The 20,977-nt window shown below is 42.7% G+C and overlaps 2 protein-coding genes and 1 long non-coding RNA gene across 3 annotated transcripts; 2 read left to right on the forward strand and 1 right to left on the reverse strand.

The window, feature by feature from the left end:
* The first annotated feature begins 1,740 nt into the window (after nucleotides 1-1,740).
* On the forward strand, nucleotides 1,741-3,742 carry LOC130692157 (probable very-long-chain enoyl-CoA reductase art-1). The gene is made up of 7 exons (XM_057515240.1): nucleotides 1,741-1,916; nucleotides 2,049-2,096; nucleotides 2,170-2,340; nucleotides 2,407-2,549; nucleotides 2,629-2,845; nucleotides 2,913-3,105; nucleotides 3,172-3,742. Exons 1-7 carry the CDS (start codon nucleotides 1,911-1,913, stop codon nucleotides 3,297-3,299), a joined length of 906 nt encoding a protein of 301 aa, XP_057371223.1. The 5' UTR covers nucleotides 1,741-1,910; the 3' UTR covers nucleotides 3,300-3,742.
* Nucleotides 3,743-4,661: 919 nt separating this feature from the next.
* Nucleotides 4,662-6,351, reverse strand: LOC130692163 (uncharacterized). The gene is made up of 2 exons (XR_009001354.1): nucleotides 5,049-6,351; nucleotides 4,662-4,992 (listed from the first exon to the last, which is right to left on the reverse strand). It is a non-coding gene; the product is annotated as an uncharacterized LOC130692163 (long non-coding RNA).
* A 158-nt stretch (nucleotides 6,352-6,509) lies between these two features.
* Nucleotides 6,510-20,337, forward strand: LOC130692146 (zinc finger SWIM domain-containing protein 4-like). The gene is made up of 14 exons (XM_057515222.2): nucleotides 6,510-7,683; nucleotides 14,015-14,204; nucleotides 14,426-14,553; nucleotides 14,792-14,935; nucleotides 15,301-15,600; nucleotides 15,752-15,875; nucleotides 15,949-16,059; nucleotides 16,168-16,320; nucleotides 16,455-16,588; nucleotides 17,698-18,918; nucleotides 19,066-19,184; nucleotides 19,414-19,632; nucleotides 19,738-19,962; nucleotides 20,048-20,337. Exons 1-14 carry the CDS (start codon nucleotides 7,170-7,172, stop codon nucleotides 20,288-20,290), a joined length of 3,825 nt encoding a protein of 1,274 aa, XP_057371205.1. The 5' UTR covers nucleotides 6,510-7,169; the 3' UTR covers nucleotides 20,291-20,337.
* Nucleotides 20,338-20,977: the final 640 nt, after the last annotated feature.

The raw sequence follows: 20,977 nt of genomic DNA on the forward strand, positions 1-20,977 counted from the left end.
GGGTAGCGACACAGCCCTCCGTGAACACATCATTGGATCATGAGGACCCCCACGTCCCCTTTCCAGCCAGAGCCCTCCAAACCTCGGTATATGTTTTTTTAAAATATACCGTACAGTAGGGGCATGACCCCCTACGGGCTTATTATGAGTCAAGGGGAAACGGGGCTACAGAAAAGAAGGGAGCCCAGATATGCACTTCAATTTTTAAAATATCAAATACCGTCTGCGGAATCCGAATGAAGTATAGAAATATCATGTCATCGATCCAATCATTACAATTTATTCAGTGTCTTGCCCCAACCAAGAATCTTTTCAGATCCAATGTTCAACTTCTGGTGGAAGCTTGGGAAAGGACATACAAATTGCAGATTAACATCATTGTATAAGGCTCTTGAATGATAAACTAGCACCCGTAGAATGTTGCATTGTTGATAGTTGTGTTCCCAGTATATGAAAATCCTTTCCTATTGGATAAATTTTTTTTTAGATTAGACATGGTTGGCAAAAAGGAGGAGAAATGCTTCGTCATAAATTCAAAATTATTTGAAGAAAATTCCTTTGATACCTAAAGAGTCCCTGTATGATGTTCATCGCTGCAATGGCAGCAAAGTGAAACATCTTTAGGGCCATTTAAGTACCCAGTTTCACCAACACTCCGAACGTAAAGGACAAGTTGTTCTTTAGCCAGAGAAGCAGAATTATTTGAGGCTTCTAGCTGTAACAGAACTATAAAGGATTGCTGTTGTACCAGATTCATTAACACAAGATGATACTTCTCATTAGACAATTTGCATTACTCTATTACTTTACCTCATACCTTAATGGTAATGCAGGCTCAGTGTTTTTCAACTACAGGCCGACTCTACCATCCTGTAACACTTCCAGACTTGACTTGATCCCCAGCTAAAATTCTGTGAATGCAAAATAATACCATTAAAAATACTTTTTCGATAGACAAAAAACTGAGAAGTACCTAATCTATGTTTGATGTTGAACTCATGCCATTTTTGGGTTTCCGTACCACACCCATTTTCAGCAGTCTTTATGGTAATATTAATCAAAGCCACATGTATCACTATGAAATGGATGTTGAAAAGCAAATAAAAACCTGTTGAGATGGATATCAGGAGAATCAGAATAGATCTCAATCAACTTCAGTTATTCTTTTCCCTATAGTACTTAGTGACATAGCATAATAGATCTACCTGCCTCAATTCAGAACCATAGACCAACGGAAAAGAACACAGAAATGTAGCTGTGAAAGCAGATCACTTTAGAACACAGGATAAGGTATATATCATCTAAGAGTAGACCTAAAATGCAAAGACAAAAATATTGGGCATAATTGCAGTTTACCAAACATAGTAGTAAAATAAAATAATTGTCAAAGAAAGACATGCACTGCACACTTGGGTTGGCGAATAAAAAGGCGAATAGCGGGTAAGTCTGATGCAATGTATGGCAATCCGTTTTTTTTATCCAATTTTTTTTTTTTGGGGGGGGGGGGGGAGTAAAACGGATTGCCATATTCAACCAATTCCGATGAGTTTCAGTTTTTTGCAGGAAAAAAATTTAAGCGCGACCGAAAAAAGTCGGGCTTATTTAGTCGTACTTATTTAGTCGGGCTTAAAAAATGTTTCGGTCAGTGTATGTAGGGAATTAAGTAGAGATGTGACCGGTAGATGGCGATAGCAGTAAAACAGAAAACAACGATACTTTTATTTTTGGGGGGATAAAACGGGTTGCCGTATGTCCAGTTTTCCGTTCCGGCCGCTAACTATTGTAAAAGCCGAATCGCCCACGGGTCGCACTAGTTTGACAACTTGTGCTTCAGTTGTAAAACTGGCTTGTACTGTCTAGTGGTCCTCCGGTGAATCGTCTTGAAGCGATATTCGATCAAAGGAGCTAATATGGAGGTATGTTGAAAATTAACTAAATAAAGCATACATAATTAATTTCAATGAAATGTCACAATATCTGTGATTTCTGCCACCTGTCCATCAGCTTAAAATTTACTTCTTTGTAGCTAATGGTCTTTTCACTTTCAGATTGGCATTTTAAGCACTTCTGGAGGAAAACAGCTGGCAACTCTTACGGTAAGCAGACAGAGATGTTTTGTGGCAGTTTTCTATTAAGGCAACGATTTACCAAATGAGATCCTCATTTTAGGTTGACCCGAATTCAACATTAAAGGAATTGAAAACCCAAATTCATCGTCTGAAGTCTCATCTCTATCCTGACAGACAGGAGTTCCGCCAAGAGCCACGGGGAAAAGGGCTTGATGAGAACAAAACAGTTGCAGCACTTGGTTTGAAGGATCACAGCAAATTATATCTTAAAGTATTGATACATTCAAAGCATAATTATGAGTGTGGTATTTCTTAAACAATTTGTCTTGTTCTTCAGGATTTGGGACCTCAAATTGCATGGAAAACAGTTTTCCTAACTGAATATGCTGGTCCTCTTTTCGTGTATGCATGGATTTACCAGAGACCTTGGCTGTTTTATGGAGAAGGAGCAGCTAATCAACCCATGAGCCAAGTTGCACAGTAAGTTCCTGCAATGGTTACTGCAAGTTATTCTACTCATTTCTCAATTTTGTCGATTGTCACAAATTGCTTCAAATAGCATTGCAGCATTTTGTTGGGTGGTACACTATGCTAAACGCATCTTGGAAACCTTGTTCGTTCATCGCTTCTCTCATGCAACTATGCCAGTGCGTAACTTATTTCGCAATTGCGCCTACTACTGGATCTTTGCCGCTTATGTTGCCTATCACGTCAATCATCCACTCTACACTGCCCCCTGCCAAATGCAGAGTTACATCGCTCTTGGATTCTGGACCGTAAACGTTTATTCTTTTATGTCAAGGATATGGCCCTAAAAGCCTGTAATGTTCTTCCTTGCTATAGATTTGCGAGCTCGGCAACTTTAGCATCCATTGGGCTTTACGCAATCTTCGACCACCTGGTTCTAAAGAGCGCCGCATCCCCCGTCCAACCAAGAACCCACTTACTCTCTTGTTTAATTTAGTGTCATGCCCCAACTACACTTATGAAGTCGGTGGCTGGATCGCTTTCACCATCATGACACAGTGTTTACCAGGTTTGTTTTCATGATTTCATTTTCGAGGTACAAAATGGAAAAAATTTAATTTTTACTTTCCTCTAGCTGGACTATTTGCCTTTGCTGGGTTCTACCAGATGGCTGTTTGGGCCATTGGTAAACATCGAGCCTACAAGAAAGACTTTAAAGATTACCCCCGTGGCCGCAAATCCATCATTCCATTTGTGTTCTAAGGCACCCAGTTTCTGCTGCCGGATGGGCAGTTGGTCACATGAGAGTAGTGTGAGGCGGTTTCCCGATTTCAGAAGAAAAAAAAACTGCTCTAGAAAATTTCACCAATGCTCAATAAGCCTCGATGTTTCTCTCGCTTTACCTTTAATTTTCATTTGATTTTTTTTTCTCTTCGCTATTTTTTTTGTTTAGTTGTTGAGTTTTTCAAGTTACTTTTGGAAATTATCAGGTTGTCTGATCCAAGATTTTCTTTTTACTTTCGAGGTCTGATTTTGTTGCTACATTTTTTCTATCTAGAACTGTTATTCTCCCACTCTCTTGGCCAGCCTATCTGTTGGATTGCCTCTTCGCAAAAATGGGCGATTTGTAATTCAAAACAAGGTGTACGTGTAGGAATCCATCATCTTTGGCTCGCTCATCCGTTATTTAGTTTCGTTGCCCTTTCGCCACTTTTTTCTTTTGCTTTTCAACTCGAGTGAATGCCATTGCGCATGCGCTCACGCATCGCCCGGGAGGGAACGACACGAAAGCTGTTGCTGTCCATCACCGCCGCTTGTGACCTGTTAACGACAGCAACTTGTCAAAAGAGAAAACCAGAATCATCGAGTCGAACATAACAATGCCTCGTGTTGGTTCGAGTTACCCAACCTAATACCAAAACCAAATTTTGAAAAAGAAAAAAGATAAGGAAAAAACAAAAATGAATTCCCTCTGTATCCCGAACACAGCAGGAGGCAGTAGAGATATCGTTTTGTTTCTTTCTCGTCTCGAATTTTTCGTTGAAAGATATGTTGGTCTGAAGGAGAAACAAAAGACTACATGAAGAAATCGACTCATTCCAATGAGCTCAGAAATTCAAACATTCCAATGAATGAATGGAATGATTAACTTCTTTTATTTAGTCTTTTACAAAACGCAAGAGAGCTCTCCACCGCGCGGTGCAACTGATGATCCTACCCCATGCTAACACTTTTGAAAATGGAATTTCCCTTTTTTTCAACTTTTTTTTCCTTGCCTGCCTGGATGGATGGACTTAGTTAATGCGCCTGTGAACGGATGGAAAGAAGAAGGAAAATCAAAGAAACTGGGCGGCGGCAATGCTTCTATTATACTTTCCATCCTTCTACCATCCTAAAAAAAAAAAAAATGCCTTGTATACTAACCATAAAATTTGAAACTTTTTTCCTTTCTGTGAAAGGGCACGACGCATTGGCACGCGTGCATATTTTTAATCAGATGTGTAGGACGAGTGGGGAAAAAAAAAATCTTAAAAAGGAGGGTGGAGAAATTGGGGAGAAAGAAGCAATGAAAAAGCGAAGGAATAAGAGCTGAAATATATACAAAAGCATTCCGTCAGATAATACCAGCTGTGAATGCCTGGATTTGGTATACAATAACACAGACACATAACAATACAATATCATACAGACACACCAAACCAGGAGATATATGTGTAGATAAATGAGCATGGAAGGAATGGGGGAGGCATCGTCATTGAATACAGCATTTTCTTCTGTGTAACGAAATGAGGACAACGTCTTGAGTGACGAGAGAGCTAGCCAGCCAAGAAAGATGTGGGATTTCAAGCATGATGATGAGCTTCACTGAGGCTGGTTTTCATGTATCATCAACACTTTCTTCCCATTCCTCTTATTTTATTGTAGCAATCGAATGGGAAAAGCGTCTTTTTAAAACCTAAAACGAAGAGCCTGTAAGAAAGATGGTATCAAAATGAAAATAAGCGTATTTACATTGCTATGTGTATGTGTATACAAATATCCGTTTGGTGTGTGTGTGTGTATGTCCTGTGTGTGAATTGGAATGTGGGCGTAGAATGAAAGGCTTTTGTGTGTGTCTGTAATATTACCAAAAGGGCTGGTGGTGTATAGACCCTATTGCTGCATATCTATATAAACATGAAATAGGCGAACATTCGAGCAGGAATTGGGTGTAGGAGAGGGCAGGAGGAGAGACATAGTCGAACTATGAAGCTCCAGCCAAAAAAGCTACATATCAGCTGTGTTGTATATATGTGTGTGTATGTGTGTAAGTCTGTAGACCGTACTAGACTATTCGGTGTAGTGCTGGACGTATTTCTGAGCCCCACTGTTAAACCTTATGCACGATAGGATGGCCTTATATAGCTGACACACGCGCACAGAGAAATATATAAGGCCATACTCACGCAGTTTCAGACTATTTTATCTTTAAAGGGCTCTGTGCTGTCTGTGTGTGTGTGTTTTAGCTGAGCAAATGCCAACGATGTGTGTAGGAGTCCCAGCTATGTGTAATAGTATATTATAGCCGAGTTCATTTTTTTTCTTCTGGGTATGGTGACGGTTTCATGTCGAGTCCTTTTTGGCTGTGTGGGAAATCGGCGCTTGGCCATGTTTCGCCATTACGAAAGTAAGAGGTAGAAGTGGAATGAAAAAAAGAGTAAAGAAAGAAAAAAGGGAAAATGAACGATGATTCCTTAATCCGCTTGGCATTGAGTGCAGGCCCCGGGAAAGAGAGAGAGAGAGGAGAGAAATGAACGAAATCAAACGAAATAGGAGGAGCATAATACACCTATTGGCCTCTATTTCTTTTTTCTTTTTTTATTTTTTTTTCAGCTGCACGAACGCAAGGACAAACTGGTACGAAAAAAGAAACAGAAAGGATATTATTGAGCTACAGCAGCCGTCTACACAACAAGCACAAATAACACACACATGTTTCCATTTGTTTGATTCTCAGTGATGACGAAGAGGCTGAAAGAGTCATGGCGGCGCCAGGCATTTTCGGAATGTTGCGAGACGAGTAGAGGGGAAAAAATAATCACCCACTCCAATCGTCGGGATAGGAAAGATACGGACTGGTTTCTGTATGTTCATGTCACACGAATATTTTACCTTCTTCCATTTTCTGCATTCCTTTCCGTCATCGGAGGTGAGAAATCGTCGAGGGGAATCACACAAGAATGTCCGTCTTCCTCAAAACAATAAAACCGTTTCAATATCGACCGCTAGATGGCTAAAGCCTAGCCAAATTGACGTGAAAATTGCTAGTGGCCATGACTAGCAACTAGAGGGGTCGAAGGCCCTTTAGGGAGAAAGGAAGGGATGAGGAAAAAAATAGCTGGAGAAATAAGCCCTGCCCCCTTCCTCTTTTTTTTATAGAGTCTGAGTAGAGTTCGCCCATCTTTTGTGTGGGGCCCGTCAGAACGGAGGTAGTCGCGCGGGTGTACGGTCGCCGTCATCGTGTTCGCCGACCACAAAACATCGAGGACGTAACAAAAACACACAAGTGAAATTGCAAGTTGTGTGTGTGTGTGTGTGTGTTTTGTGTGTGTTTGTGTTTTTCGTCTTCTTTTGTGTGTGCTGTTCGAAAAAAAAAAAAAAAGAAACGGATTACGAATCGCCTCCCCACGGTTTCACTTCTTTCGTTCCATTTCGGCCAGAACACTTTTGGACCTAGCGAAAGTGATGGTGTTCTACTCGTGTCGCCGTCGTTGGTCGTCCATTTTCTCTCTTTCAGAACTCTCTTTCGAGACCCTAAAGCTCAAGTGAAATTGCCGACCAGGTTACGTTAGGCTTCGGATCACTCTCTTATCGAATTTTTTTTTTTTTTTTTCGTTCCTGGTGTGTGCTGTGTGTGTGTGTGAGTGTGTGTGTACGTGTGTATTTTGCTGGCAGCCCACAGGAAGCCATAAGCCTCCCTTTTTTGCTCCTCCTCCTCCTTTTTTTCCAGTTTCTTTTCGTGTATTTTTCCTCTCCCTTCCTTACACGTTTCAAACACACACACAAAAAAAAAAACCCAAATAAAATAACAAAAAAAAAAAAGAAGAAAACAAAAGTTGCAACAAGACATTGGAAAGCAGCAGATGACAGAGAATGGCCGCCTCGCGCAGACCGTGCTGCAGCGGCGGCGGCCGATTCGTCGTGCCGGGCAGTCTGTCAGCGAGCGACAATGGTGGTGGTGTTAGTGGCAGCAGCAGCGGCAGCAATAGTGTCGTCAGTGGTAGTGGTGGTGGTGCTAAAATGATGATGGGTCTATTGGGTTTATCGGGCTCGGGCTCTGGAGGTTTCAGTGGAAGTGGCTCGGGCATGAACAGCAGCGGGAGTAGCTCGGGCACGGGACGAACGCCCGACACGCTCCTGGACATCTGCGCCCGTATTGTGGCTCAACAGATTCCCTTCCAGCGGATCGAAGAGCGATACGACCGCATTCCGGAGCCGGTGCAACGTCGCGTCATCTTCTGGTCGTTTCCGCGCAACGAACGCGACATTTGCATGTATTCCTCTCTCTCAAGACCGTCGACAAACTCGTTGGAATACCAAAATCTACCATTTCATCGAGGGTTGAAGCTCTTTGAGTCGGGCTGTGTCGACTCGGTACTACAAGTCGGTACGTTCCATTTTTTTTTTCTTTTCTTTTACTCCGTCTAAAAATAAAAAATCAAATGGAAAGAAGAGAAAGCCTCTACTTCTTTTCTTTCTGTATGTCTGAAGGAAATCAACCGGCCATTAAGGTCGAAAAAAAAAACCTGAAGGCTGAAGGAATTCTATTTTGTCTTGTCTCACTCTCCCAACAACTTTCCAATTTTTTTTTTTTTTTTTTTTTTTTTTTTTTTTTCAGACTCTCTTCTTTTTTTGGTGTTTATATGTCAGGTTCAAAAACTCTTGTTGGCTCTCTTTGGAAACCGCAATGCATACATTAAATGCTACACACACACACACACTGCCTCCCCCCCTTTTTTTTTTTTTTACTTTAACCTTTAGAAAATAGTTGTTGTCCCCCCCTCCTTCCAGAAAATGGCTTCAGGGGTGCCATTTTGTTCCGCTACTCGCTTTAAATGTAGTAGATTATTCCTCACAAGGGGGTGGAACATAGTCCAGCAGTCCCTTGTCATTTTCATGAAGACTATAGTTTTTTATTTTTTACTTCTTCTTCTCCTTCACGTGTTCCATTGTATGCAAAGGCCCACCCTTCGGAGGATTGCTTCTAACCCCACAAAAATAAAAAGCCACAAAATATGCCAAGTTTTTGTTTAAGGAAACGAGTAAACCAAACGTTTTTTGTTAGCAATGAAAGGATGGTTTTAATTAAAACCTTGGCTTTTTCTTTTCTTTTCCTCTCCCAAAGTTTTTAATGGCGAAAAATTATCGATTAAGAAACAGTTCAAGTTCAGACTTGTGTGATGGAACTGGAAGGAGGAGGGTGCACTGACACGGGCGGTGTAGTAGTACACGCGTTAAGGCTAGCGACGAGGTTGTATCGGAAATCGATGTCGGGATGCATTTCAATGTGTCAGTAGGAAAGGGACTGGGGACCCCCAGAGAAATTGAGAGACAGCGGTGTGTGTGTGTGTGTGTGTATGTGTGTGTGTGCGGAGTTGGGCGGATTCAATTGGCGAGGGTGTGGTGCGCAAGCGCAGCGTTGATACGTCACTTACAATTGGAATATACAAGGGAAAATAAATCGGACATGTTCTATCTTTCTCTATGCGTGAGGTTTCTCGTTGTGTATGTGCGTAGAGACTAGTTTATTATTGATTGCTCCCTTCTTGAAAATGGTTGTTTTCTTTTGGTGGACAAGGTCCAGCTGCCCCGAGCATCCGCTACTGTTTTTCTCGTTCTCGATTCCCTTCTTTCTTTTTTGATCTTTTGTCGGCTGCGGGGTGGAGGTACCGGCCTGTGGGGTGCTGTACATTGGCTATTTATTGGCCATATCTGATCCTTGATATCCTTGATGGAGCTCTAGTTCTTTTTTTTTTTTCTTGCTTTCTACACGTGTCAAATGGAGCAGTATACGGCCAGCATTAGTAGTGTCGGTCGGTTCACCGATGGCTGTCGAAAATGGCGCTTTGCTTCGAAAAACAAGATTTCTACCGCCCTGTGTGTATATACCCAACTAGGATCAATACCTTTTTTATTATTATTATTATTCCGATCGTTAACTCGGTTCATTTTTTTTTTTTTTTTTTTTTTTTTTTTTTTTTTTGCTCTTCGCCTTTCTCTGACCGTATTGCCGCCAGACAAATCGATGAGGAAAGAAGAGAAGAAGAAGAAAAAAAAATCCTCTTCGTTTCTTTTTCCCACTTTTTGTTTTTTAAATAAGAAAGAAGATGGCCGCTCGTTCTCTTCAACTTACGGTCCTATCAATAAAGCACACACACACACACGCAGTTATTTCAGACAAAAAAAAAAACCAAAGCCAAAAAAGCTCTTCGACCTGCCTTCTAGAAATGTTTCTGTCTTGTTTTGTGTTTTTTCCTGAAAAAAAAAAAAAAAAAAAAACAGAGACCATTTTTTATTGTTGAGAAGGAAGAAAGACCAGACACACACACATACAAAAATACATATAGCGGGGAGAGAGAGAGAGAGAGCAAAAAGGGGAAAAAAAAGATGCCTGGAACCCATCACCTGCGGGCGGAGAAGAAGAGAAAAAAAAAGGTGTATAGACGTATGTATATGTATATATATATATATATATTGTGTGTGTGTGTGTGTGTGTGCGTGTGTGAGTCTTTTGGGGAAATGAATTCGTTTAGCCGCAAGGCAACCAACAATCAGCATCTGAGAAAATAGCAAAATAATAGCGAGTACCACACACACACACACACACACACAAAAAAAAAAAAAAAATAAGAAATATCATTTACTTTGTGTGTCGGAATTCTTACCTGGATTGTTTCGGTCGTACGGAGGTGATAAGCAAAAAGGCCGAGAAATTGAAGTGTGCAGGCGTCGGGAGTGGAACGTGTATCGATCGGGGAGACAGAAACGATGATGTCACTTACATGGATTTTTATGGTCGTCATCATGTGCCATGCTCGTTGTTGGGGTAGGAACCGGAGAACGTTTAGCAGCTCACGCGTTTCTCTTTTGTTTTGCTTTTTTTTTTTCGTGTTATTTTCAGTCTGTTAGGAATCCTGCAACAAGAAAAACAAATTTTTGTTTTCCTTGTAATTTTTGAGGATTGTGGAGGAAAAAAGAGAAGTTTGAGAGGGACGGAATGTTGAAAAAGAGGACGTCCGAAATAATAAAAAAAAAAAAGAACCAAAACAAAACTACAACGGGAATAATAATAAAAAAAAAATCCGTCTCTCTCTCTCTCCCCTTTTTCCTCCATTCTTTCATTCCCCTCTGGTGTAGCAGAGTCAAGGACGGACAGACTAGTCTCTCTCTCTATCTCTGGGGCCTTGCTTTTTCTTCTTTTTTTTTTTTTTTTGCCTGCCCCCTTTCTTTTTTAAAGGGCCAGCGACCGGGACCCGGGGACGACGTCCAGGTCCGTCCGCTTCTCTCTTTCTGTCCTCCTCCTCCTCCTTTTTCTTCTTCTTTTCTCAATCCCCCCCCCCCTTCTCTTCTTCTTGTGTATATAAAAGTGTACATAGCATTCCTCCAGTGTGGAAAAAAAAGAGAGAAGAAAAGGAAGGAAAAAAAAAAAAAAAAAGATCTGTGAGAAAAATAATAAAAGTGTGTGCGTGAGGGGAGGGAGATCAAGTTCCGGTTAAAATATATATATATATATATATATGTATTAGATAGTATTCTTCGTTTCTTTTCTTTTCTTACCAGCCCTGAAGCGTAGATACAGAAAAAAGACCTTTTTTTTTTTTTGCCCCGTGTATGTCGAAGAAGCAGCTGGAAAACTCGACCACCAACCAAAGACGCCATCAAGTAAAAATATATATAAATGTATGCCCTCTAAGAATAATAACAATAATAAAAGAAGAAGAAGAAGAAGAAGAAAAAGGGAGGGTTTTTACTTTTACAATTTCTCCACGTTGTGGAGCATTTTTTTTTTTTTATCTTCGTTTTTTCGGTTCTATGAAAGCAGCGGCAGCTTGACATTGGCCGTCTTCCCTTTTTTGTTGTTGTTACTGCTGCTCTCCTTTCTCTCTCTCTCTCTCTCTCTCCTTACGTCATTCCTTCTCCTATCTCTTTTCCTCCCTCATCCACCGTTTTTCATCATCCTTTCTCCTCTTCGCCTATCGTTTTCCCGGTCGTGACGTGAAAGGGCGAACGTGACGTCACCCGACGCCCCTCACGACCTCTCTTTCTTCTTTCCTCGCATGACTTTTCATCATCTCCTCTTTCACTCCCGTCCGCCCGCCCGTGATTTAAAAGGACTCCCCTCGCCCTCCCCTATCTCTTCTTCTTCTTCTTTTTGAGTCAAGGCCTTTTCTTTAAAAAAACAAAAATGTAAATAAAAAAAAAAAAAAAAAAAAGGTAGAAAACAATGTTGTTGTGTAGTGGTGATGGTGGTGGTGGTAAAGGGAAAGGAATTTCATATCCCCCACACACGTGAAATCCTTCCGGATTTTTTTTTTTTTGTTTGTTTGTTTGTTTGTCGTTCATCTGTACGGAATAGTTTCGTGTCACGAGTGAAATTCAAAAAGACAATGAAAATTTGTCGTCTTTTTTTTTTTTTTTAATGAATTTTGAAATTTCATTCATTGATTGTGTCTCTCCCTCCGGATGCAAAAAAAAAAGCGCCGTAGAAACGAGGATGTTGGTGCGGGGAGAGTTTGTGTCCGTGTGAAACGCACACAGTTTGTAGAGGTTTCTCTTAGATAGAAGAAGCCCTTTTTTTTATGTTGTTGTTGTTGTTGTTGTTGTCATTTCGTTTTGTTATCATACCCAACAACTGAAATTTCCTGCGGATGTGTGTGTATTGCGCCGCTGCTGCCGCCGCTATTCCTTTTTTCTTCTTCTTTTCACTCCGCCTCGAGCTTCTTCCGCCTAGCGTTCAGTCCCATCCCGCACGACTTAACCGAGAAGAAGAAGAAAAAATAAAGACAGGGTCATTTTTTTTTTTTTTTTTTTTTTTTTTTTTGTATTTTGGAGCTTCAACAAAAATCCTGAAAAAGAAAAGAAGAGCCAACATCTGTACAGGCTTTTTTTTTTTTTGTTCTTAGAAGGGTTTCCAAACAACCCAAGAAAGAAAAAAATACATAACTGGAACAAACCGGAATAGAATCCTTTCCAGGACAAGTCAAGTTTTCTTCTTGAACCCCCCCCCCCCCCCCCGCTGGTTTTTCCCCGTGTGTCTTTAAACTTGGCTGCGCTGAAGAGTGAGACGAACTAATCCAATCAAAAAAAAAAACGAAAAACTTTAGATCTATATTCGTTTTTCTCTTTCTCTCTCGTATGTTTTTGTTATCGATTCCATAAATATCTACTGTACTTTAAGGCTGCGCGCGCCGGCTTGCCTTATTTTTTATTTTTTATTTTTTGCTTCCTTTCCTTTCCCCAGGTTCCTGTTACTTGACGATGCCCCACATCTTGTGTTATAGGATTTTAGGTCTTTTTTTTTTTTTTTTTTTTTAAGAGAGCGGGGTGGGGGGGGGACTCTGGCGCAAGCATTTATGGATATGCATACACATATACACATAGAAACCCCCTCTTTGAAAAATGGCCCCCTCCGGTCTTGGGTGTAGGTTTGAGTGTTTAGCCTTATTCTCTCTCTCTCTGGTCGGGTTCGTATCTGAAAATTGCCTACCCCCATCCACCTCCCCCACTTTTCGTCTAGTGTCCTATTCATTGCAGATGGAGATAGTTAGTAATAGTAGTCGGTAGTACAGTAGTACTGTGCGTGTACGTCAGTGTTAGACGGTGTGGGTGGATGGGGTGATTGGATAGGAAGCGGTGGTTTTTCTTCCTCCCCCTCCCCCTTAAAAACAGGAGGGAGGGGGAGGAGGTTTCTCCCGCTTTTCCCTACTCACATGTGTGTGCTGCTTATTCAGACCCATGTGGACGATTGTAAACCATATACTTAGACCCATATTATAGTTTACTTCTATGTCCCTATTGGTGGAGGAGCTACGACTCCCTTTTTGTGAGCTACGAGGCTCCCTGTCATTAGAATAAAAAGATATGCACGACTTGGAATAAAGAGCCTGGAAATCTGGTCCCCATGTCTTTTTTTTTTTCTTTTTTTTTTTTTTTTTGCCAAGATGAACAAAAAAAAAAAAAATGTGCTCTTTTTTCATTTGGAGTAGTGTGTAGTTACAAGCCAACATCAAGTAGAGCCCTGCAAAAAAAAAAAAAAAAAAGAATAAAAAGTTTGTCTTACTTTTCCAACCGGAAGAAGTTTTCTCGTAAAGAGACTCCGGTTTTTGGAGAAAAAAAAAGGGGGGGGGGGGAGGGGGGTATGTACTGTGTCGTAGTTATACATGCAGACATCTGTCTCGTCTCTCTCTCTCTCTCTTCCGAAGTCTACTCGAGACTACTCGAGTCGAAAGGCTCAGACTTCTCTTCCTGCCTTGTGTGTGTGTGTGTGTGTGTGGATGGACGGACCGCATTGGATATGCATAGGTTGGGGGGGGGGGGGGGACCACACTGGCACCTCTCAACAGATCCGCACGCTAATCAATACGGCGGTAGTCTCTATCTCGTTGAGGTCGTTCCCTTTCGTGTGTGTGCGTGTGGGGTTGGAATACGCGTACCCATCCCCCGCGATTTTCCACGTTTTTGTGTGTGTGTGTGTTTGATGATATAATAAATGCATATCGATCCAGCAGATTTCTCATTGCTGTCCTCCTACTTGTCGCAATTCCAATGACGAATGTAAAAAAAAAAAAAAACAAAAAAAAAAAAACGTGCCTTACCTTTTTGCGTTTTATTTTTCTGATTTGTTTAAATTTCTCGTGGCATTCAAAATCGGCCGTTTAATTTTATGTTTGTTTAGGATTTTATTTTATTTTATTTATTTTTTTCTTCTTCTCTTTAAGGTTTCCACTTGAGCGGGACGGTGACGGCGCCTAAATCGTCGAGCGGCAGTCCGCTACCTCCTTCTTCATCATCTGGTGCCGTCGGCGGCGGTGGCGCTGCTGGAGGAGGCGTTGTTGCGGGTGGAACGGCAGTAGCAGGACCGCCGGTGGAAACGGAGAAGAAATACCGCGTCTCCGTCAGCTTCGACCGGTACGTCCGTGTCCAACATCTGACGCGCCCGTCGCCATCTCCCCCCTCCCCCTCCCCATCCTCCGTTTTTTTTCTCTTCCCCTTCCCTTTTTTTTTTAAATTTTTTTTATTTGGTTGATTCTTTTGTAACTCATACGAATTTTTTTTTCCCTCTCTTTCTCTTCTCTTCCGGATGGATGGATGGATGCGTACAATAACATAATACGCTGTGAACGCCGCAGGTGTAAGATCACGTCAGTGACGTGCAGCTGCGAAGCCAGAGACATCTTTTGGTGTCAACATGTTGTCGCTCTGGCCTTGTTCAGAATACGCAATGCCGACACCGTCAGATTACGAGTGCCCATTTCAGGTAAATATCACTTGCTCCTTTTCTCCTTTTCCCTATGTGTTTGCCAAGTGGCCTAGCCCCGCCCGTAAGAGACATGTTCGTTTACAATCATTATCTCGCTGTTGCCATCGTAATTTCCTGTTTACTCACCTTTTGCAATGTAACATTTTTTTTTTCTTTTTTTTTTTTTTTTTCTTTTTATCTTGTTTTTGTTGTTCCCTTGTCGTTTTGGGGCCACGTTGATACTAACGCCGAGCAGAAACGTTACTACAAATGGATCGGCAGCAATTGCAAAAGTTTGTGCAATACCTGATCTCGGAGCATCACACGGAAGTGCTGCCCACGGCTCAAAAGTTGGCAGATGAAATTCTACAGCAGCGTTCGGAGATCAATCGCATTCCAGGTAAATAAAAATGAAAAAAAAAAAAAAAAAAAAAAAGTCAACTTGTTCCTATAATCTCCTCGACTGGAATGGGTGTAGGAAAAAAAAAATAGAATTGTAAGAGTCCCTATCGGTGTGTTCCCGTTTTCTCTCTTCCTTTCCATAACATTTCATCCGATTATGGGCAGGAAGAGAAAATCCGGTTTGCTTTAAATCTCTAAAATAAATTCTATTGCTATCCCCCAGACGATTATTCATTACAGCCATACTCATACCGCCCAATTAAAAAATGGGAAAACAGAAACAATTAACACATCACAAAAAAAAAAAAAAAAATTTTAAATATTAAAATACATTTTTTTTTTTTTTTTTTTGGTTTTTTTTAGGTGCACCGGATCCAACGGCTGGAGCCAGTGCCGACGACGAACACAGTTGGCACCTGGACGAGGAGCAAGTCTGTGAACAGGTGCGATCGTTCCTCTCTCAAGGCGGCTACTACAACGTCAACAAGCAGCTGGTGTCCATGTTCGCCAAGGTGCGGGAAATGCTGAGGGCCAGGGACTCTAACGGCTCGCGAATGCTCACGCTCATCACCGACCAGTTTCTGGCCGATCCGAGGCTCTTCCAGTGGAAGACGCAAGGCACTCCGATGACCGACAAGTGCCGCCAACTTTGGGATCAACTCGGTTCGAACCTTTTCCACTTTTAAATGCCCTATAAATAAATCGATTGGACCTTCTTTTTTTTTTTTTTTTTTTTTTTTAGTTTGCATTTCCTTCATTCTAATCTTGTGCGCAATTTTTCATTAATAATGTGTTGTTGTGTTAACCTTTTTAGGAGCCCTTTGGGTCTGCGTCGTCCTCAATCCTCATTGCAACCCAAGCGACAAGCTGCACTGGCGCCAAATGCTTGAACGCTGGTCCCAAGTGGACGTCTGCCCTCCAGAGGACCCCGATTTTAGGTACGTCTCTCACGTTTAACGTTTTAAAAAAATCTATTTAACTCAATTTTTGTTGTGTCGTTTCAATGAGCAGGCCGCAAACGTCATCAGGTCAAGAGAGCAACCGACTGCGGCCTAGAAGGTCGGTTCAAGGGGACGATTCCACTAGTTCCGAGAGCTCCGATGACGACGACGAAGCATCTCGGTAAAACATCTTTTTTCTTTTTCTTTTTCCAATGCGTGACCTCATCAAAGTCGCGATGTTCATTTTAAAAAAAATTTTTGTTGAATTTATTTTTATCTAAAACGATAGACGCGGGCGAGAGGCCAGCTTAGATCACAGTATTAGCAACGCCAACCGGAACGCATCCACGGCCAACAACAATAACGTTAACAATTACGTGCCGATCACGAGGAATGCGAGAGGAGGAGCCGTCACTGTGCGACGTCGTAGTGTCTTTCACAGGTACCCCAAAAAAGGGTCTCATTCTTTTTTTTTTTTTTTTTTTCACACGAAATGTTTCACTCGTAGTCTGAATCTAATCTATTTTTTTTTTGTGTGCGTTTCTTTCCTGATTGTTTTCGGAATCATTTCGACAGAGCCATCGACGCCATCAGTTTGACGTGGGACAACATCCATCTGAAGTTAATATTAGCCCACGATAACCTATCGTCCAGCAATGAGCCGCACAGCACAAACAACATCAACCCGCAGGGACAGCCTCTTTGGCATGGTAAATATTGAGAGAGACCGTGTGTGTGTCTGTGTGTCTGTGTGTAAGTGAAGAAAAAAAAAAAAAAGAAAGGGCATTTCAATGGTCACGTAGCAGCGAAAGCTTTGCTCTTATTTCGTACTGTGGACTCTCTTTTTTTTTTCTCCATTTTTTATTATAGCACACACACACACACACACACACTGTCTGTGTGTGTGTTTAGTCCGTTTACTCCGTCTGTGTTTGACGGCAGCTTTCTGTTTTCATTTTTTTTTTTGTTTCCTCGTTTTTTTTATCTGTAGGCATTTGATTAGATTTATGTTGCGTCAACTTGAAAAAAAAAAAAATGTTTCGTAACCTTTTCGTTGGTAAGGTTTTGGTGGGTGGTGACCAAGGCGAAGGGCAAACAGATAGGGAGTGGGTCAAAAAAAAAAAAGGGGGGCAACTCAATTTGTAATTTTGTTCGCAGCCAAAAAAGAAAAAAAGAAGTACTTTGTTGGGTCGTTCCAAAAAATTTCTGGCTTTTTGTCTCAACTGAAAATAGAACGTTTCAAGAGCGAAATCGTTGGCCAGTACAGTCATCTCGTATTTTTACATCTTATACATTTATCTCTAAGTGTAGCTCGAATTGTTGGTGTAGGCTTAACTAGATGATGCTCTCTTTTACGTCTGTGGCGCTTGCCTGCGCGTTCATTGAAAACATTTTTGAATTTCCCACGAAAATCCCGACCGAGTAGTAAATAAAAAGTAGCCGGTTTTTGTTTAAAGATAAAAAAAAAAAAGAAATTCGTGGGAAAAGTTACAATAGTTTTTTTTTTTCTTTTTTTCGATAGAAATCATTACGTGATGACACAGCAACTACATCACTAACAAATAATAAGACGTAGCATTTCCAGTTTTTTTTTTATATCACACAGGTTGTGGAGATTCAAGACTCAAAACTTGAAGGACAATTTTTTGTGTGCGTGTGTGTGTGTGTGTGTGTGTGTTTATCCGCTCGTTTTTGTTGAACATTCACCTCGCCGACCCGTTTTAATGGACGGGGATTGTTGACTGATTGATTGAATGACATTTTCTCATGATTTTATTTATTTATTTCTTCTTTTTTGTTACTAAATTCATTGGAACAGAACACGTCCCGACAGCTTGTGCCCGGGTGGATGCCCTCCGGTCTCACGGTTATACGGTCGAAGCCCTTCGGTTGGCCGTCTCAATCATCCGGACGCTGAAGCAAGACCAGCTGCAGAGCCAGCAGCGATGGGATGAGCAACAGAGCCGATCGTCGGTCAAGTGTACCGGATCGTCTGTCGCTAGGAACCCAGCCTTGGTGCCTTCAGCCGCTGAGGGCTGGATTGGACATCCGCTCGACCCCATCGGCTGCCTCTTCGACACGCTGGCCGAAGCCTCTCTCGTGCCCGACGATCAGAACCGAGGTGGCATCAGCAATCAGTACTACTTCGATCCGATCGGGCTCGGCGCCGATGGCGAACAGAACGCGACGGCCACTCCGCCGCGTTACCAGCACGTCGGCGTGTCCGGATCGAGGGATCGCAACGAGTCGTATCTGACGCTGGCCACGGAAGCGGCCTTAATAGGACTGGGCCAGCAACGAGTCATGCCGGCCGGCCTCTATTCACAGGAGAAGGCGTGCAAGCAGGAGGAGCGGCTCCTGCAGAAGCTGCAGGAGATGGAGCTGGACACGGTCCTCGTGTCCGTCTTGAGGAAACAGTCGATGATGCTCCTCGAGTCGGGCCCGACATCCGGCCTGGGATCGGGTATCCACCCGGAGAGCATCCCCATGCACACGTACGCCAAGTTCCTCTTCCTGGCCCTCCTGCCGCACGACACGGATTTGGCGTACAAAGTTGGACTGCGGGCGATGAGGCTGCCGATTTTGGAAGACCACGAGGACGTTGACGATCCGGTCAACGGCAACGTGAGCTCGCTGGTGTTGAGCCGCTACCCGCGCTGGTTCACTCTTGGCCACATCGAAGCCCAGCAGTGCTCTCTAGCGTCGACAATGTTGAGCGCCGCCAAAGGGGACATTAACCGGCTGCGGACGGTGCTCGAGTCGGCGCAGCGCAACATTCACAGCTCGTCACACTTGTTCAAGCTGGCGCAGGACGCCTTCCGCTTCGCTACACCACAAGACGGGCCGAGGCATCCGACTCTGCTCAACGTGGCCTTCGAACTCGGCCTGCAAGTCATGAGGATGACGCTCTCGTCCGTCAACTGGCGCCGCCGCGAGATGGTACGCTGGCTCGTCACGTGCGCCACAGAAGTCGGATTCGAAGCCTTGCTCTCCATCATGCACAACTGGTATCAGCTGTTCACGCCCACAGAAGCAACCGGTAAAACTCGACGGACCACTTTATTTTCATTTTTGTGTGTTGTGTGTGTGTGTGTGTGTGTGTGGCTCTTCTTCAATTGTTTTTGGGGTTTTGTTTTGTTTCTTTATTTTCAATTTTTCCCTTTTTGTTTTGCTTTCGTGGTTACAGGACCGGTCGCCAGCACCATCATGTCGCACAGCACGGTCATGAGGCTCAACTTGAGTTACGTCCAACAGGAGGAGCTCTCCAACTGTGCCCGGACGTTGGCCCTACAGTGCGCCACAAAGGTGAGTTTGAACTTGGAAATTCCGGCAGAGCCTGCAGGGCCGAAAGTTGTTTTTGTTTTCGTTTTGGAAATCCAAATGGAAAAAAAAAAACAAAAAAAAAAAACAGAGGCAGAATTAACGATGAGTTGGGGTTTGACCATAAACAAAAAAGTATAAATCAAAAATAAACACGGTTAACTAATGGATGTGTTTTTCTGCCTCTCGCTCTCTACCGACTGATTGTATCCAGGATCCACCCAACTGTGCGCTCAACGCCCTCAACCTGTGCGAGAGCGCGCCCATCAGCTTCGAAACGGCCTATCAGATTGTCATCGATGCCGCCTCGCACATCATGACGTCCATGCAGCTCTTTACCATCGCTCGATACATGGAACATCGCGGATATCCTCACCGGGCGTATAAACTGGCGTTGCTGGCCATGAAAAACGTCCATCTGGCCTACAATCAAGTATTGACAAACGATATTGATTACGTTTTTTTGTTTTATTATTTTCACTTTCCAGAAGCTACGTAAAGAGCTTGACTCATCCCCCTCATGTCCTTGTTTGTTCAGGACACTCACGCGGCCATCAACGACATCCATTGGGCGTGCGCGCTGAGTCATTCGCTGGGCAAATCGGAGCTCAGTACCATGATTCCCCTCTTGGTCAAGAACGTTCAGTGCGCCACCGTATTGTCTGACGTCCTACGACGGTGCGCCGTCTCGGCGCCCGGCGTTGCCTCCGCCTGTCCGCCCGAAGCCAAACGCCGTTGCGTCAAGCCCCTCCCATACGATAAGGTATGAACGAGTACATTGTGACGCTTTAGCCTTTTGAAAAATGTAATAACTTTTTTTTTTTGTTTTTTGTTTTTGTTTTTTAAAGGCGCCGTTGAAACCGCTACTGGACGCTGCTATCGCGGCTTACGTCAATACGACGCACTCTCGTTTGACGCACATCAGTCCTCGCCACTACGGCGACTTTATCGACTTTCTGGCTAAAGCTCGCGAGACTTTCCTTTTGGCCCACGACGGCCTCATGCAATTCGGCCAGTTGATCGAAAATATGAAAGTGGCCTACAAGGGCAAGAAAAAGCTCATGTTCCTCGTCAAAGAGAGGTTCGGATAAAAATCGCCAGTCGGCGCGCCTCCAAACCCTTTTTTCTTTTCTTTTTTCCTGCCCCAGAACTCCTTTTCCTCCCCCCTATTTTCAGCCAATAAGAGAGAAGGTGGGCGAAGTTTTTTTTTTTTTTTTTTTCTTCTTCTTCTTTACTCTTCTCTTTAGTTGATGCATATCTTCGTGGAAAGGCTTTTTTGATTTGTGCCTGAGGTTTTTTTTTTTTTTTTTGCTCCGGAATTTTGTTTCTCCCCCCTCCACTCTCCTCATTTTCCTGCAACAATCATCAGAAAACAACCAGCCATAGATTTAATCCGATCTCAGACAAAAAAAAAATTTTTTTTCCTATCCTTCCCCCCTCCTTTCATCTGTACACAAAAATAGCATAACGCAATATTTTTAGGTTCTGGCAGTGACCTAATCAAATTACCTTTACAGGGTAACAACACTGTCTCTTTGACATAGTAATCTGACGTCAATAGCAAGCGCAGAATCGGCTCTAGGTCTTGAACGTACACATTGCATCATTGTGATAATTTAAAAATTCCCCACTCCTCCCCGCCATCTCCACCCTGCTATTTTTTTTTTTTTTTAGCCTTTCAAGTTCAATCAATTATTATTATTTTTTTTTTTTCGAAGTTTACTTAACTTTTCCCAATTGGGAAGGTTGGGTCGGGGTGCCTTCCTTCTCCAGCCCGA

The sequence above is a fragment of the Daphnia carinata genome, chromosome 1 (assembly GCF_022539665.2).
Source record: "Daphnia carinata strain CSIRO-1 chromosome 1, CSIRO_AGI_Dcar_HiC_V3, whole genome shotgun sequence".
Taxonomy (NCBI): Eukaryota; Metazoa; Arthropoda; class Branchiopoda; order Diplostraca; family Daphniidae; genus Daphnia; species Daphnia carinata.

Excerpts from the sequence above, each read along its gene's own strand:
- LOC130692157 (XM_057515240.1), top strand. Across the intron at positions 2,341-2,406 it reads ACAGCAAATTATATCTTAAA|GATTTGGGACCTCAAATTGC; the intron begins GTATTGATACAT and ends CTTGTTCTTCAG. Across the intron at positions 2,846-2,912 it reads TCGCTCTTGGATTCTGGACC|ATTTGCGAGCTCGGCAACTT; the intron begins GTAAACGTTTAT and ends TCCTTGCTATAG.
- LOC130692146 (XM_057515222.2), top strand. The coding sequence starts at position 7,170 with ATGGCCGCCTCGCGCAGACCGTGCTGCAGCGGCGGCGGCCGATTCGTC. Across the intron at positions 15,876-15,948 it reads CCAGAGGACCCCGATTTTAG|GCCGCAAACGTCATCAGGTC; the intron begins GTACGTCTCTCA and ends TTCAATGAGCAG. Across the intron at positions 18,919-19,065 it reads CACGCCCACAGAAGCAACCG|GACCGGTCGCCAGCACCATC; the intron begins GTAAAACTCGAC and ends TCGTGGTTACAG.